The sequence below is a fragment of the Callorhinchus milii genome, unplaced genomic scaffold (assembly GCF_018977255.1).
Source record: "Callorhinchus milii isolate IMCB2004 unplaced genomic scaffold, IMCB_Cmil_1.0 Scaffold9, whole genome shotgun sequence".
NCBI lineage: Eukaryota > Metazoa > Chordata > Chondrichthyes > Chimaeriformes > Callorhinchidae > Callorhinchus > Callorhinchus milii.
In genome coordinates, this window is record NW_024704750.1 from 10061836 (window position 1) to 10080859 (window position 19024).

At 37.6% G+C, this 19024-nt stretch overlaps 1 protein-coding gene across 1 annotated transcript in view; it reads left to right on the forward strand.

Annotated features, from left to right (window-relative positions):
* fmn1 (formin 1) overlaps nucleotides 1–19024 on the forward strand; it is a 130487-nt gene that overhangs the window by 69939 nt on the left and 41524 nt on the right. Inside the window, exons 12-14 of the mRNA XM_007888381.2 lie at nucleotides 1389–1448; nucleotides 1821–1944; nucleotides 13055–13147. Of these exons, the coding sequence (XP_007886572.2) occupies nucleotides 1389–1448; nucleotides 1821–1944; nucleotides 13055–13147 (277 nt within the window). The remainder of the gene's footprint in view (nucleotides 1–1388; nucleotides 1449–1820; nucleotides 1945–13054; nucleotides 13148–19024) is intronic.

Sequence of the window (19024 nt, forward strand, 5' to 3'; positions counted from 1 at the left end):
TCTATGTAACACCTCAATTCGGAAAGTGAGAATCCCAAAGTACGGGTAGATATCATATTGTTTTCTTGTGATTCTTTTGTTGTACTGGGGTTGCACTAATATATGGTAAATGCTTATATTTGTTGCACAAAATAGACTGGCACAGTTCAATATTTAGATCATGATTTAACTAACTTTTCTTGAAATAATACATGTCAGTGTTTTTGTGCAGTAATATGTGAGTGGAATAGAAAACAGCTGTATTTTCCTAATTTCAGTGAAAACATCACAAGTGTTCCTTGTGACTTGTGTAGTTTTACAATCAGGGATTAGCAAAAGGTCAAAAACTGTGAGAGTGTAGCTGAAGCTATTTATTTTGTTTGAATGCTGCAGTTGTTATGATTATCGAGAGCATTTGGTGGTGTTGCAATTTGTTTTGGAATCTCTGAATCTGAAATGTTAATCTGATTTCTTCATCACTGCTCCATTGTGCACATTTGGGAATTTTAAACTGCTGCATGTATGTTTAAGAGACCTTGTCTGCATCGTACCTTTCTCAACTATCCAAATATGTCACCCAACTGCAAATAAGGCAAATGTGGAACCGTTGAACAGATTATAATGGGGGCAGAAATTACTTTGAATCCAATTCCTACTTGTAGCATGCTCAACATAAGAAATTGCCTGGTAAATACATTGCAGAAATAAGCCAATATGCAGACGTCATAATTTTTGCTTCACATGAATTTCCTGTTTCGTAATATTTATTCCACTGTTTGTCTCCTTGGTAAATGAAACACAGCAGCTTTGATACAAGACTGTAAACTGCAGGAGAGTACAGCTTTACTAATTAATTCTCGTTTGCATTGTCTGCATTTCTTTGGGCTGAAGGTTTTGCTTTGTCTTCATATCTTGCGTTATGGCGTTTTTTCAAATGAATAATTTTGGAGTTTAAACAGGAACCAGATAACCAAGGGTATTAAATCTAGAGAAAATCGCACCAAAGAAATCCATGAGAAATTGAACTGTCAAACTCAATGGTCTTCCCTTGTCTGAAACTGTTACTATGTTAAAAGGGAAGGTGGTTATGTTGAATTGCCATTTACTCCTAAATTTTAAATTTAGTTCTGTGTTTTATGTTTTAAAAATGCTAAATAAGGGCAGGATGGGAGTGCAAATTGTGCGTGAAACACCTCCTGGAAGGAATAGGAAAGTAAAGTAGCACTGAAAGAAAAGGGAGGAAATGTTGATGCTGGTGTTCTGTGTTCAGAGAAAACAGAGCTGTTTCCTGTTTGATTGGGCTACTTCTGTGCTAGTCATCCAATGGTGAATAAACATTGCTGGAAAGTATAATGCTTTCATCGTATCCCTGGTATTCTGAATTCTAATCCTTTATTTTACTCTTTTAGGACAATCAGATTAGTCTCGTGGATTACGTTGTATCCTATTATTTGCACAACTTTGACAAGGTAATTAATGGATCTTCAGCTGAGTTATTTTAAAGCGATCTGTGACCGCCTAAAGTTCCTCTTGTTTTAAATGAACAGTTTTCAAACGGGGTTTCCTTTCCTAATATGTCCAACCGTTGCTTTGTCATTTTATTTTCATCCTCGAAAAATTGAAAAGGATCCTGGTGCTAAAAGGTCCCGAGGAAGATAACCTCATGAATAATACAAGAAATTAGCTCTAAAGTAAATTAAAGCAGATTTCAGTTTTCCTTTTTTTTGATGGGCATCAGTTTGGGCAATAGTTTGAAGCATTCTGCTTTTAGAACAAATGGTGTGTCCTGACTTCTTCCGTTGTCAGAGCTGAACAGTGAGAGTTTCTTTGTTAACCTATAGCAGGACGCAGGAACAGACAAGAGTGTGTATCCTTTGATAGAGCCGCAGACCTTCCTCCTGGCTTCCCAAGTTAAGTTTGAAGATCTCACGAAGGAACTTAGAAGGTTGAAAAGAGACCTTGAAGGTATGTGTCGAACCTTTTTAAAACATATAATACAAAACATAGTTACATGTTGTAATGAGTATATGAAGGAGATTGAACAAGATGTCCCCCTAAGGATAAAACAAAAAAATTCTACCCATTAAAGCCCACTTAATGCATATGTATTTTGGCTGAGTAATGTTCATGCTATGTCATAATTATAATAAAAGGGCTAGAAATAAGGTAGTATATCTAAACTGTTTATCACTGCGATTTCAAATTAAAAACATGCAGCTTTAAGACGAAAATGTTTACATTCGATGTCCACTTAAAAACAAACATATATTTCAGCAAAGTAAGCACTTCCTAGCAGAGATTTGCTAAATGCTTTTAGTAGTGCAAGTCATTTATGACAGAGTACATTTTTATGTGCTCCAAGACACTACCTTGTATGAAGAGCGCTCTGCAAATGCAAGTTGTCATTGTTGTGCTCAATAAAAGTGAAACAGCAGTTTTAAAGAAGAAGATTCTATCAAATCCTGAAGGACAACAGTGGTTGGAAAGTATCAGTTGTTATTTATTCAACCCGGGGACACAGGAGTACTCTTCTTTTCGCATCCCTTAGCTCCTACAGAACCCTTGGTCTGCCCTCTCTACTGCTAGTTTGTGCAGAAACATGATCTGTGTTTGATCTCCTCTCCCTTGTCAGCAGGTTTCCAACATAGAGTCCAGCTACTGTGTCATTTCGACCTACATGTATGCACCTTCCATAATAAATTATAAATGAAAAAGAAGACTATAGGCCTTAATTGACAAAACGCTTTGGCTTGTAGCTAAATGTGTTTTAAACTTTTGTTTTGAATTAGCCACGGTAATTACGAATGCAGCATCATTTTTTTAAAAAAATAAGAAAAATAATTCTAGAAAAATTGAATGAAACCTACAAAAGTTTTAATTAGCAAAATTGAACCTATTTGTATTCACATATTGTGTAAATAATCTGAAATTGGACCCAGATTTAAGTTTAGTTTAGTGTATGATTTCCACACTTTACAGTCATTTTAATTTATTGTGGCCATTAAAGGGTTGTGGCTGCTGGCAAAATATCAGTGAAAGTCTAAAGCTAAACCAGATGTCACTAGAGACTGACTCCCAAGAAGCATCGGGCTCAACTAACCAGACAGACCCACTGGCCTCAGATGTGAATGATTTGAGTAATATTAACTAGTATTGCCTGTATTACAGGGCGCATAAGATTTATATTATGGTTTAGTGCTATGGGTAGTTTGCGTGTCAACTCAATATAAACGTTCCTTTAAGTGTTACGGGGAAGAATTGTAAGCAGTTTTTCTCACATGCAAGAGGATTGTTTCCAGGCTCCAGAATTGTGTGTGTTTCTTTTTCTAAGAATATACTTTTTACAGGAAGTTCAAATTAATAATAATCCTTGCATTTCATTTAACACAGTTTAAAGTAATTCAAGCCAGTGGTAGGGTTTTCTTTGTGATTCATATATTTTCTTTATAAAGTGCCGTTTAAATAGAAAATGAGGGCATTGAACCTATCTGCAGCAATGTTGGTTACAGAGCAAATGACATAATAAAGAACTTCACTCTTTATTTTGTATGATATTATAATAATAAACCTTGCAATTGATATAGCACTTTCACATCAGGAGAATGTGAGGATGTGAAATATCTCAAAGCGCTTCATGTGATTCACTGGTAAAGTGTAATGACTGTATTTTTTGCAGGCAAACTTATTTTGTTTCAAATTTTGTTATTAATTTATTTGCATTTTAGAAATTGGTATTGTATGTCCTGCTGATAATGCCATTAATTCTATCCCACTGAAATCTCGTGTAGAGGTCAGATATAATAATAATAATAATAATAATAATAATAATAATAATAATAATGCTTGCATTTGATATAGCACTTTTCGCGTCTTCTAAACGTCTCAAAGCGATTACAGAATATACTGTAAAATGAATTGACTGTATATTTGTGGGCGAAACACGGCATCCAATTACCATAGTGGTGTCCCACAAACAGTCGTGGATTGAAGTCGTGTATATAGTAAATGGTATTTTCTATCTCTTAACTGAATCTTTATCTCTTCCATAAAGAATGCCCGAGAGGAGGAGCTCGTATTATTTTCTATTTGGAATAAAATTACTCACCCTGGCAGTCTGAAAATTTCATTTTAAACTCACATCACCAAACTACCCTTTTGCGCACCAAAGTGCTGTAACTTTAATGGCAAGGGTAGAATTGTTAACTTGGGGTGTTTGTTGTGTGGAAAGAGGGAAACCAACACCAGGTGCCAGGAACCCAAAGAATCCCCAAACTGGCTGCCACGGTCGTCCACAAAATACACAGTCACTCCACTTCACAGTAAATGCTGTAAAACGCTTTGAGATGTCTCAACGACATGATAAGATGCTATATCAAATGCAAAGATTATTATTAACATTTCTCTTCTTTAACTGGACCATTTCAGATAGGAATGACCATTACAATAATGCTAATGAACAACTTCCCCTGCCACTGTGGCTAAGTTTCTTCTCTTGCCTTCATAAAAATTCTGTCCATTTCTTAACATGAAGCATACTTCCTCACTTACTACCCCATATAACCTCAGGTATCCCAGAATGAAATTGAGGGAGCCCTCTAAATAAGTAAACATATATATAATAATCCTTGCATTTGATATAGCGCCTTATCACACCTTCGAGACGTCTCAAAGCGCTTTACAAAATATACTGTAAAGTGAATTGACTGTTTTGTGGGCGAAACGCGGCAACCAATTGCGCAGCAGTGTCCCACAAACAGTTGTGGGTTGAGTGACCAAATTATTATATATAATGTGTGTGAGGAGGAAGAGAGTTAGCTCTATGATTCTTACAGAGAGAGAAAACGTATTTACAATCGCATTTTTGACAGAGACAAAAACTCTAGGCTTCTTCTGAGCACTTCTTTGTGGCTGCTCTTGAAACAACAATAGCAGTGTCCTGGAGAACAGATTCACCCTCCAGCTGGGTTCTATAGTTTAGAGACTAAATAATGGAAAGGAATCATTTATATGAATGAAAAAGATAGTGAATAGAGATTTACATTACGAATGCTAATATTCACATTGTGATATCACAAAAGGTTGTGCAACTGCCAACACTTTAAAATCAACACACATTACCAGTGTTCCTATTGAGGCATTTAATTCCATGGTATAAACTGATGATGGCGATGGCCTTACTGACAGGTTTACAAGTGTCCATGGTGTTTAACACAAGTACTTATCTGGTGTCAAAAGCTTCTCCAATAGTCTCAACGTCTGTGTGATAAAGTTAAATAAGTTTATTTTTTTGTGTGGTTCTAACAAATGTGTCATATTTGGTGCAACATTTATATTCGTACCATAGGTCTAATGCCCGTCAACTGAATTTGACTTTGGTTATTGCATGTTTTTTTAAGCATTGAAACTGTAACGATTGCAGCATCAGAGGATAAAAACTGGGGATGCTTGGTGATTGACACCATAATCCACCTCGCACATGGGTATAACTAATGATAATGATCAGGTCTTTGACAGGTTTACAAGTGTCCATGGTGTTTAACACAAGTTCAGCAACCATTTCTCTTGTGGACTGTGGGTACAGTGAACTTTGCCAACATCTGCAGTACATATTAAAGCTTTTTTAATTGTACTCCACCACCTTGAAATGCATTTATGAAGTCTTGCGCATCTGACTAATCTTTTGAGAATCAATAGTCGTGTGTTGCCCTTGATTTTTTTCCCCCTACGTTTTGTATTTTGATATGTTCTATTAGATGCATAAAAGAATCAAAGCACATTTCTAGTATATGTTTATGCTAAACAGAAGAATGTACAGAACGATAGACTGTTAATTGGTCGGGATAGTCAAAAGAAAATAGTCTTGTTATAGGTTGGTGCGGAAATCCTTTTGTTGATGCTCAAAGAGTTAGCTGATCTCATCTACCCAAATAAATTATGTGTTATCAATGCTGATCAACTTCTTTAAAGTTTCAAAACAGTGTTCATCTATGCTTCTTTTATGCTTCTGTGCATTGGGACTTGCCAGAGCTGTATTGTTCTTACTTTGATAAAACCTGAACTGGCGCCTGACAGGTTGGATTTCCGGATTTTGTGATGTTAAGGATCTCTCAACTTAAGTTTCTCAGAACAAGAAATAATAGACAATCATCAGTACTGTAAGATAGCAATAATATTTTTTTGGCAGCGCAAATCCTTACAGTAAACAGTTTTCCCATCCAATTCCGATTAAAGATTTTCTTTGTATGCCTGTCTATGTTACCTGTTCCACATTCACTGTATGCGCCTGTTTTCCTTTTTTTGCTTATCACAAAGGAAATCCCCAAAGCTGCAGATAAGATCTTATCAAATTGTTCTTGTTTTGAGGTTTTCTTTTATTTGAATATGTACTAAAAAAAACCTCAACCAAAACATTTCAATTTACAAAACAAACCCAATCATTATTTATTGTAAGTGGCGAGAAATAATTAAATTATATTTTCTGCCAATTCTGGCAGGTTGGTAGCTACTACTAAATCAATAACTATACAAATGCAGGCATGTATTTATGTAATACATGCACAGACATTTCATTCTTAGTTTGTACAATAACTGTACTGTTAGCTTTATGATGCTGATAGGCCTTGCCCTCTGGATTGTGCCTAAGATAATGGATATATTATGTCTGCTGCTGGAGACAGGTTCTTGAGCATTTTCTGATTATAGAAAAATTAGAGGAAGCACAGAGAACAGCAAAAGTGTCATACATTTATAGGCTGAAAGTTATGTTTGACAGCTTGCATTTCACCAAAGAGGGAAATGCGGTGGAAAATTTAGTATTCACACACTGTATGTCACTGTGTTAGTAGCAACTTCCGGTTTGCGTAGGATATGACAGGATTGTCCACAAGATTTGTTAAGAATTCCAAGAAAAAATTGGGATAATAATAAAAATTCTTGCATCTGATCAGGAGGATGTGAAAGCACTGCATAGGATTCTCTGTAAAGTGTAGTGTCTGTGTATTTTGTAGTTGAAGGCTGTTTTGCTTTGTACAATTCATATGTCCCTCCACTCCAATGTCCATCATCCCCACTGTTTGTATGGTTTCCTTCCCGAACAACTCTACTGTGGCTTCCTCCTATAGGAACAGTTGTGTTCAGATTCACCATCCGTTACTCTCTTTGCCCTCCAACTTGCCCTTTAGTTGGGCACCACTTTTTGCTTAAAACATAGGAGCCGTGGGGATTGACATTCAGTGCTTTGGCACACACGTATTGTTGTTGTATCCCTCTTCCCACATTGTGACTTCCATAGTTTCTCCACCCCCACATTTATTACCTACCTAGTTTACCAAGAAGTAAGTAGGAAGCTGAGTAGTTGATTGGCAGATCACTTTCAAGGGGTAATAAACCCTTAGGAGAAAAAAAATTGGTCACTCAATGCACGACTGTTTGTGGGACACTGCTGTATGCAATTGACAGCCACGTTTCACTCACAAGGTACACAGTCAATTCACTATATATTTACAATATACTTACAATAAATTTACAATGTATTCTGTGAAGCGCTTTGAGACATCTCAACGATGTGATAAGACACTATAGCAAATGCAAGAATTATTATATTATGATTATCTTGATTCGAACATTAGTGATAACTTTATTCTATCAGTGAAGAATTTTAGCACCCATCTGGCTGTAAATTCCACCTGGGCTTAGCCTGTTATAGCAATCTTATCTTAAAATTCAAGATCATGTGGAATTGTAAAAAAAATTCTTAAATTCGTTTTTTTTTATAGAGATGTTCTTTTTAAGAACTCCAGCAAACTGGTTACCAAATTAAAACATAATTTTCCATCATTCTATGTGAATTATTCACAGCAGTAAAACTCTCAAAATATGCACAAATGTCTGCCTCCCTCCTGCACAAAGTCGTGCCTCTTTTACTGTTGTGTATTTTTTTGAAGTCAGTTTATTTCTGCACCGTTGCCAGAGCCTCCTTGTCGTACAAACATCGTTGACCATGTAGTTTCACCCTTGGTGCCTCCTTTGTATGTTTGCGGCTGACCTCTCCACTGGAAATGTGACAGTGTCACTCCATTATTGAGTCCTTCGGGACTTTGAGAGCTTCGTTTGAAAATCAGTTATTACGAATTTGCTCTTCGGCAATTTCTCCCTATGATCTCTCCAATCCACAGCTGTCTTTGGAGTCGTTTTTGAAATTTGCACCACTCCGTCAGCTCATTAGCTGCTGAAGAACAAGGAATTCATGATTGTTTCTGGTGCACGCTGACTGGCTCTGACATTTTCATTGAAGCATATTATCTCACATTTCTCACAAATAAAACTTCAAAATGTGATCCTGTTCAAATATTTGTGAAATGTCCTTCACTTTTAACATCTTCGAAAAAAACAATGTTGTGCCAAATTGTATATTCTAACAACTAGCTTCCCATCACACAGAGAATACAGTTCAAGATCCTGGTCCTCACCTTCAAAGTCCTTCATGGCCTTGCTCCCCCCTACCTCTGCACGACCTCCTAACCCCCTATCAAGATGCCCGCACCCTCCACTCAGCAGGCTCCGGCCTGCTTCACATTCCCCGCCTCGCCCGCCCAACCATTGGCGGGCAGGCCTTCAGCCATTCTGCACCCACCCTCTGGAACTCCATCCTGCAGTCCCTCCGTCTCGCCCCTCCCCTTGCCTCCTTCAAGACCCACGTCAAGACCCTACTCTTCGACCGTGCATTCGATCACCCTCCTTCCCCCCTTGCCCTCCACCCTCCCCGATCCCAACCTCCAATTCAGGTCCTAAACACTGATTGTCCAGCGCCTTGAGATGTCCTCCCAATGTGAAGGGCACTATACAAATGTAATTTTGTTGTTGTTGTTGTCTTCAGTATATAGACTTTGTTTCTACTTGAGTGAGTGGAAATACCATAAAAGTATACTTTATGATTCTACTGCAATTACCAATTCGCACCATCCTATTTTGGTCCTCCCTCTTTGAAACATTTGAAACATTGCCACTGTTAGCCAGTGCAGTAATTCAAATTGGAACTTAAATTTAAAGCGTAGTTTGCATGGTTTTAACATTTGCGTTTGTTGAGTCCTAAAAGAATAATTGCCATTGTTATTCGCAAATTGCTTTGGGATATCTAGCAATCACCTGCGGCAAATGACATTCAGCACAATGGGAGATATTATCCAGAGTGTGATTTTATACCATAGCGGGGTAAACAGCCATCTTAGAACACAAATTGGCTCTGGAGATGAGAGGAAAAGCAATATAACATATTGTCTGTGTTTCCTATTTTAAAATATATTAGCTTGCATAAAGCCTGTTTCAGACATTAGGTATTTAATGTTGTAGTGTATTGATACTGAGTAATGAATGTTACCACGTATTAATACTGACTTGTGCACTTGGCTTGCACACTAAATTTGAAAGCCTACAGCAATTGCAATTTTGTGCAACTGTGGTAGTCATAACTGTTTTTAAGCAAAGCAACATGAGTTGAAGAATGGTGGCGCAAAAATGCTTAATTATAAATGTATTGTAATAATTGTGAACCTATAATCCAACAGGCTTGCACTAGTTTAACCACATGCAGTTGCTGCTCTAAATCCAGTGCAAAACTAAAAGAGTATTAAAACACCTAGTCACCTTAGAACATTTTATCACCTGATCCTCTTCACAGGATTATGGTTATGTAATACACTCCCGTTTCTTCTCTGTTTAATTTACAATCTGTATCTGATTAAGCAGGCATACGTACATGTGAAATTTTCTTTATAAAATCAGTGTGAGAAACACTGCAGATAAATGATTAAACAGGAATGAATACACAATGTTACATAGCATAATGTTACATAGCATAATTAGAATGCAGCTTCTGGGCTGAGTGGAATTCTGATGGTTTTGGGTATTTTACGTCAACTTTCCTCTTACCTGGTACAGGAAAGATACAAAATCTGTTTTTTTTCGCAGGCCAAGTTGGTGATCATTTAATCTACCTGCGTTAAAAGCAAGACGAACACTAACTGGGGCTATGAAGCTTATGAAATTTTAAATTTTGCCTCTCAATAAAATTAGAAAATATAGCAAGAGAAAATGTGATCACTGCTGCTAAATCATTAACTGGGCAGTGCATGTAGGTAGTCACTCTGGAGCCACGTGCTTGTGATGCATTGTGTCAGTATTCCTACATGGGCTGTTTTAATTATGCTCAGCCCCTGGTATACTAAGCCTGCTCTGTAGGGGGTAGGCACCATCTTCACTCTGATAGGCACACAGGGGAAATCATAAATACCTTAGAAACCTACCGTGATGTGAAATCTATCCCTTGCCATGGCAACGCAAGACAGGGGCTGCATAATTTCAACATTTTATGACCTCAGTTTATTGGGTGTGAGAAAAAATAATGTTGTGGTGTAAGAAGACAGTGTTCAAGGTTTAACTATGGTCATTTTAAAGGTGCTAAGGAAAACCATGAGGCCTGTAAGGATTTGCTACTGTAGCACTCGTATCTGCCCGAGTGTGAGTGCATGTTTGCAACTATGATGGATAACAGCTGAAATATATCGTCTTTATGGTTGAAATTTAGTGAAATGTCAGATTAATAAGAACATAACATAAGAACATAGGAAATGCTAAATGAAAAAAGACCAAGGTCCATCTAGTTCTCCTTCCACCTTCCTGGCTGTCACATGCACATATGTCCCAAACTATCTATGTACTATATCCCATAATGTTATTTCCTAAAAGAAAACTGTGTTTGAAAGAATCAATATTTCCTGTTTCAACCGTCTCCCTAGGGAGCCTGTTCCACAGGTTCACTATTCGCTCACTGAAATAGTGTTTGCATAGATTTGTTTTGAATTTACCCTCTTTCAATCGCAATCGCAGATTAATGGGATATATAAAAATCTATGCATTAAATTATTTCAAAACATTCAAAACAATGAGAATATTTATGCAATTTACTTAATAAGATCCCTACTGCGTGGATTGTATGTGCGAACAGAATAAGCACAATTGCGTGCTTATTTGTTTAACCCACAGGGAGATGTTTACTTAGTGTGGTCTGGCGCTTGTCCTCTTTATTCGAATGAATATTAGTTTATAAGACGTTGTTGGAGCTCAGTGGTGAAAACTACGAACAAATCAGTTTTACTATCAGTTGAGGTTTATGAATCTGTTCTGATGAAAAGCTTGCACTTTTGTTCATTAAAACTGTTAGCATCTGTTTTTTTCATAAGCATCTTTGGAGAACATTGGCATTGCTGACCTTTTGGGTTTGTGTTATGATTACAATGTGTGATAATATGAGGCCTAAGTACCATCTCTGAGACTGAATATAAAGATGGTATTATACATTCAGATGCATCTGTGTATACACATGATGCAATGAATATTGGTGTGAAACATTGAAATAGAATTATAAACCTGCAGATCATTAAGCATTTTCTATGGGAAGAAATTCCACCTGTGTCTAAATTTACGCAATTTATGGGGCATTTCAGAACTTCAAGAAAATGGCTAATTGTTGAATTCAGTCTTAACCTTGAAGGCTTTTTTTCATAGTTCTTAAAGGAACTTACAGAAAACTAGCTTCAAAATTAAGATTGTGGTTAAGAAATTGCCATGAAATGCTGAGTAGGTTTAAGGGAAGCTAGATAGGTACATGAGGGAAAAAGGAATAGAAGATTATGCTTGAAGGCTTAGTTACGGAAGTGCAGGAGGAGGCTCATGTGCAGCATAAACACCGGTATAGACCAGTTGGGCCGAATGGCCTGTTTCTGTGCTGTACATTCTAATGTATTCCAGATTTAGACCATGGTGCAATTTCCACCAAAGGACACCGGGAGAAACTTCCTTTTCTTTTCTTTTGACCCACGGGATCCTTAACGTTCATCTGAACAGACAGACGGGACCTTGGGTTAACATCTCATCCATAGTACAGCACCTCCAACAATTCAGTGGCTTCCTAGCACTGCAATGGAATGTCAGCCTTGACTGTGAACTCGAAGTCCCAAAATAGGACTTGATCTCACAACTTTCTGGAAATCATCTGAATTGTCAGGAGGTAAACATTCAAAATAAGCATGTAGGGATAATCCTTGTCAAGGTTAGCGTGGGGATTCTAGTTGGCAGCAGTTATCATTTCTGCCTGGATGATCTCTTCTTGGGTAGAATGTAATCTTCTGTTAATCCATTCTATTCTGTCATGGTGTGCATTGTTGTTTCACATTCCCTGCAATAGGAGATTCCCATTTTGCGTGGTATCCAGAAAAGAGCTTTTTGCTCCATTTTGTCTACTGGTCATCTCCTTGGGCAGCATGAGATGAATCCAGCCAAAGCATTTGTTCTCACATTAATAGGGGCAATGAATGTCAATAGCCTATTCAGACATCGAGTGTGTCGGAGCCGAGCAATTAAAAGTAGGAACCATGACTGATCGCAGAAAGCATCAGGGTTTTTAAGAGGACACATGAGAGAGAAGTAGAGAAGCATGTGAGGAGGGGTCTAGAATAGGTGGTGGCTAATGTGGGATATAGCACGAGCACAGACTAGTTGGGCTAAATGGTCTGTTCAGTTACTGTGGAGTCTGTATAATTCTATGTAGATATTTGGCACAAAAATGTATATATAAAATCAGTAACTACTCAGTATGAATGATTAAATTGAATGATTCAACTAATATCATTGTAATAGGATTTAAATCCAAGAAATCCAAAGCTAAAAGAATATTTGTAGGTATTTTGTGCAGGGTAAATAATAACATACATGACGGATTGATTATATTTACAGACTTTATAACAAAATGTGTTTTCCGTCTCATCTTACAGATATGTTTGTATTGCAATAACCTTGTAAATTGTAGGTCGTCTGTGTGCATAAGGGAATACTGCTGCATTGCCGAGCAGTAATGAGACACATTTTAAATATAATATGGTTGATTTTTGGCTGCAGGTTTGATGCTTTTTAGGCTTTTGTTGAACATACTTTAATCATTATTCATGTGGTTCAGGCCAAACTTGACAAATGATTGTGTTTTGAAAACTAATAACTATTGGTGAAATCCATAATTTTTCAGAATGTGATAAAAAAACAAGACTTGTTTGCCACCAGTCACCAGATGCATTACTCCAACCTTTCAAGGAAAAAATGGAAGCATTTATCGAAAGTGGTGAGTAACATTCTTGTAGTGTTTTTATCTCTTACCTACCTTAAACCACATTTCTTAATCTCACAATATCGGTTTTGGATTAAATCACACAGCTGGTTAAGGTGTCTCCCATATTAGGCTCTGAATTCTCTTTTTAACTCTGTCTTGGAATCGGTTCACAATGATTTCTTTAGCTGTTGAAAATATAATGTATGAGCATCAATCTGGTGCAGTGCCATCAGTGATGCTTCTTTTATGGTGTTTTAATCAAATTCATCTTAACTCATCATTAGCTATCAATTCAAATGCTTTCATTTCAGTTTAAGCTTTTTAAAAAATGATCAATGGAAGCCATATTATTGCATAATACACTATAATTTTTACAGGGGTTGCAAGTATTATGGCATCGAAAACTACTAAAACTTTGCTCTCATGGTTTATGATGACATCTGAACCCCTTGATTAAATTACAGTCTTATTACTCAGTGCAGCCATGCATAATTGTATGTGTTGTTCTGCTCATTGTAGCCGTCAGCCTGCAAAGATATATGATACCATGTCTCAGATACCTTGTTTAATCTACACTTTACTGGGTCTAACATGAATCAGCAAAGACTGTAACTCTTACTACATAATTGATTGGGCAATTGGTTTTTGTTCCTTCTTTCCACAGGAAAATGTTCCTTTGTTTAATGTTGGATTGCTTGTCCAATGTCCTTGTCCAATTTTTCATCTAGTTCATGTACTGATATTTTTATTTGAACTAAATATTGTAAGCGCACTGAATTGATCCCCTCTCCCTCTTCCCCCACCTCCCCCCACACACCGTGAATGTGCCATTACCAACCCAAGTGCTGAAATTGCCCCACTTCTCCATTTACTAAAATGCTAAGTTGTTTAGATCATCACAAAATGTTGTTTTTGTTTTCCTGGAAGTGACTGAATATGAGTACAAAGTATGTCTTCATTTGCAAAAGAAAAAAGGAAATTAATTTTCCTTGAAAAATGCTTCCCACTGACACTGGCATTTTTCAAACTTTGTTTTTATTCCTAAAAATATGGCTTAAATATCAATCAAACAAAAGTAAAATAAACAAACTTCAAACACCATAACAACAAGTTTCAACAGCGAGATCAGATTCACCGTATTAATCATCCTGATGAGGATTATGGAGTCATCGTCATGTTGTTTTTGGAGTGTGCACAACCATTTAGTTGCATTCTCGTGTTTCCAGGCAAACCAATATTGCCTTTTATATTTGTTTGTTCAACTTGTGCTCATTTACACTGTACTGCAAATCACTCTAAAGGAATAAGGATAGTTATTGTTAAGATCATATTCCTGTCAGTTCTATGCATATCATGTACATTCTGGTGAACTTCTTCAACTGAAAGTTAATTCATGAAATATGCTAACAATGTGATTATTAAACCCACTGCATATAAGAAGCCAATGTTATTTGATGCAGCATCATTCAACTTTCAGCATCGCAGTTGCACTACCGCTGGATGTTTAACAAGTATTTATTTGAAGTGTTACTTTATTAATAAAGCAGTACTTTTGCTGCAAAGAGAACATGTCCCCCCTCTAGAAAAATAACACATAAATCATTGCATGTTATGGAAGGTTTGCTGGGTGTTTGATCCTCATATTCTTTATACCCAACCTTGGGTGAATATCTGAAACCTGAGCCCACTCAGCACAATTCTATTCCCTTCCTCATTCAATCTATTCCACAACAGAGTGAAACAATTGCAGTTTGTTTACTAAATTCTGTATTATGTTGGGATTTTTGAGTCAAATTTGTGCCTCCATTAGAGGAAATTTGCCATGAATTCTTAGAAAAATGGAGGCAAACCATACATACTCTGGTCCAATTGTTTCACCTATATTGAGGTTTACTCCGTCGGTGACTTAGCTGGTACAGTATTAGAACAGTCAGAACTGATGCACCAGCAGATTGGAGCCCACAGGTTGAGGCCATATCATGTGGCAGGCTCAAGCGAGGCAACATTAGTTAGTGCTTTACATTTGAGCAAGTGTCTCAAGTTGTAACTAGGATGGGATTTAACCCCACTCTTTCCACAACTTTTTTTTATTCTTTCTTGGGAGGAGTGTCTTGTTGGAAGACAAGCCTTTATTCCTTGCTCGTAGTTGCCTTGAGAAGGTGGTGGGCCTTACTTGCTATTTAGACATGAACTTCTCTGAAATATCTAACTGATGAGCAGTTTTGTAAACCATATGCTTAAAATGGTATACAGGCACTAAAAAGTATTGGTGCTAGATTTTCATTTATTTTTAAAAATGGGTTAAATTAGTTTACCGTGACATTTACAACTCTGTGTGTGCTTTTCGGTTTCTCGTGACAATCTAACTGTGTTCAGAATGATTTACACAACCTTCTCTTTCAACACTTTTCACAGGGAGGGGATTTGAGGGTTGCTCACATTTCTAGTTTTAATTGCCACTGACTCACTGTTCTTTCTTGTACTCACCCTGAAGTTTCTGAGAATAAACATGTGTTTTCTGTTGAAGTGAGCATTTGTCCAGCATTTGGATTTACCAACCTTATTGTAAGGCTGCACTGATCGTTAATGTTTTCCATTCGATCCAAAAAAAGAGAAAGCATGTTTTTATCGGATCTGTTTTGAATTTGTTCAGCATTTATGGCAAACAAATTGTGCAATGGCCGGCTCTCAGCACTTGGAAAGGAAAAACAACTTAACCGTGCTAGAAGACATTCATAGAATCTGCATCCTTGAACTATTCCAAGAGAATAATTTTGATTATCAGACTGTCAAGGACACACTTTACAATAGCCTTTTTCATTTAATTGACATCACATGCTTAGCATTTCCAGCAATGGTTTATATGTGATGTTTTACAGATCTTCCTTGCCACTGCTGGAACTACTTTACTATGTTTTGGTCAACCTCCTCCTTCCCCTTTCCATTACAGTAGTTAATGCTTCAGAGCATGCTTACCAGCCGGCCTTATCTGCAATTTTTTCCCATTGCAACTATCACTTTCCACCCCCTCCTATTTTCTTTGATCTGCTTGAATTCTGACTTTCTCCCTGTTGAGAGTCTATCTGCCTTCTCGTTAAAATGTGGTATCTTTCTGCCAGCTTCCATTTCACCTTTCCATTTTCTCCTAGTTTTTCTGTCTTGTCTCTCACCTCTCATTATCCTGTTCTGCTTCTCCTGGTACAGAGCTAAGATCACTGATGTGAAGAATGGCCCACACAAGCACAAGTTGAACCTAATGTTCCACAGGGCTCTCAAAGATATCATTACAAACCTAATGTGAGGTATAAACACAGAAGTCGCTGGGAACATGCAGCAGGTCAGGCAGCATCCATGGAGAGAGGAAAATGAGTTAACATTTCAGGTCAATGGCCTTCCATCAGACCTAATGTGAGATGAACTGCCTCACATTTGTGAAAAAGGACAATTGTGTAAAATAAAAAAAGTCACTACTAAATATGCAAATACGAATATATATAACATTTATTGATAGAATAAATGCATTATGTATTCTGTAGAACTGCGATACATTCAATCAAAATGTGCGTACTTTTCAATAAATGTCTGGATGTTTTCAGACATCTTCAAGGCATTCTCTTGTTTCTCAGAATTGTAGAGATGAAAGTCTCATTACTAATAAATGTATGCATACATCCTTTGAGTAGCTTTTCTGCTCACAAAGTGAATATCAGTTACATTCTCACCCCCAAATATGTTTACATTCTTCATTCTCAATAGACATCTACGGGACTGAGTGGATTGCTCTTTCAAAGATCCAGCACAAAAACAATGGGCCGAATGGTCTTCTTCTTTGCTATTAATTTCTATATTGTTTAATCCGCACTCCATTCAGCCATGACACTTTGAACCAATGTAGGAGGTTAGCCCTCTGACCTCACACCTCTCCCTTCAAGGAAAGGTCTTTGTTTGATATTTTTCACAGTGGTATAGCTAGGATTCGGTTATTTGTGTGAGGAATATTGGGATCAACCTCACATTTTATTACACTTGCAGCACAAGTTATTGGCAAGGTTTAGGCTCCTGATCGCTATCCAGTAACAACTGATGGAAGAGGAAGATTGGATCTCTTTTCCAGCCATCGGACATCCATCACCACAATGTCTGAGTAACTGAGACTTTCTGCAAAGACCATGTTCTCCATCTCAAAGCACAAGGTTCAGAGGTTTATACCAAGGGTCATATTATGCTGCTTTCCCTAGGGTGACATTTTTAAGAGAGGTTTTCATACTCTGAGCTGCAGAGGTGCTGCCAAACACAAGAATGGGTTCTATTGCTGCTGCTTTGTAGCATCCTCTCCATCCTCCCAAACAAGAAAAAGAACAAGTTATTTCAGAACTGGCAGTTCATAAGGTCACCCAGTTATCATGTCAGCAATTTTCCTAGATACCAACTAGCCTTCAGTCTGAGAGATGTTTATTTCCCCTCAAAGCCATTACGAAGGAGGTGCTGCTTAAACATTTGTTTTTCTGCAGCTGAATGCATCAACAGCCAGGAAGAGATATGGTTCAGGAGTTTATACAAGACCAAAAGATAAGGCATTATAACATGAGTTAGGAAGGAACACTAATTCCCAGCACCTGACATGATAGAAAATATCTCCCCAAGGCAGATCTCCTAAGAGCAACAATACTATTCTGATAGTTAATATCAAATGCAAGGATTATTATTATATTACGTTATTCTGCAATTGGAACTTGTACAAACGATCTTTGTACATACGATCTTTGGCTTGTGGCACCAAGGATAAATCTACTTAACTCAGATATGCATAAAAATAAAGAGTAAGGTAGATATTTTGTCCAACATCAGGTGTATCCAGTAAATAATCCCCTATTTGGGGCCAGAACTGTTGTTAACCTGATGGTTAATATTTAGCACTATATTTGCTAGACAGAAGCATGCTTTTGTAATTTAGGATTGCCTGTCACTGATTGCCAGGGAGTATTGGAAATCCATTCGGGAAGAGCTAATCCTGCATCATTTTCTATTCTACTGTCCTGATGAAATGCAAAAGAATACTTCTGTGTCTCATGCCTGAATTGGAGATGTCTTGAAATCAGACACGGAACCTCTGTGTGACTGTCCTTTTGTTACATAAGAAAACGTGGAACACAAAAAGGCATTTAGCTCATTAAGTCATTTCTTACACAGGCCATCTAGTCTATCATGGGTGTTTGATTGTTCCATGTTTGATCAATACAGAGAAGATTCACCAGGATGTTGCCTGGAATGAGGAAATACAGTTATAGGGAAACTGGAGATTTTTGTTTGAAGCTCAGAAGGCTGAGAGGGAATATGCCAGAAGTATATAAGATAGTAGGAGTCTTAGATAGGCTAAAATTATTTCCAATGGTTACAGGGTCTAGAACTAGAGGGTATAAAACTAGAAGGTCTAGAATGGAGATTAGGAAATACTTTTTCACACAGAGAGTTGTAGGAGTGTGGAATTCTCTACAAAGGCCAGTTGTTGGGACAGTCACCATGTGCACATTCAAAACAAGTATGGGCATATGGTTAAGAGAGAATAAAGTTGAGGGATATGAGGATAAAGCCAGGATATGGGACTAGGATAGACACTCTTGTGGAGTATAAACTCCAGCTAGACTGGATGGACTAAATGGCCTGTTTTGTAGCTGCCCCATCTATGAATCTATTATGTAGATGTGATGCCTGACTTCACTGGCTCCCCATCACTCAGAGAATCAAATTCAAGATCCCCGTCCTCACTTTCAAGGCCATCCATGGCCTTGCCCCCTCCTACCTTTCTGACCTGCTTACTCCCTACCAACCTGCCCACTCCCTCCATTCAGCGGGCTCTGGCCTGCTCCGTGTCTTCCGCCCGACTCACCC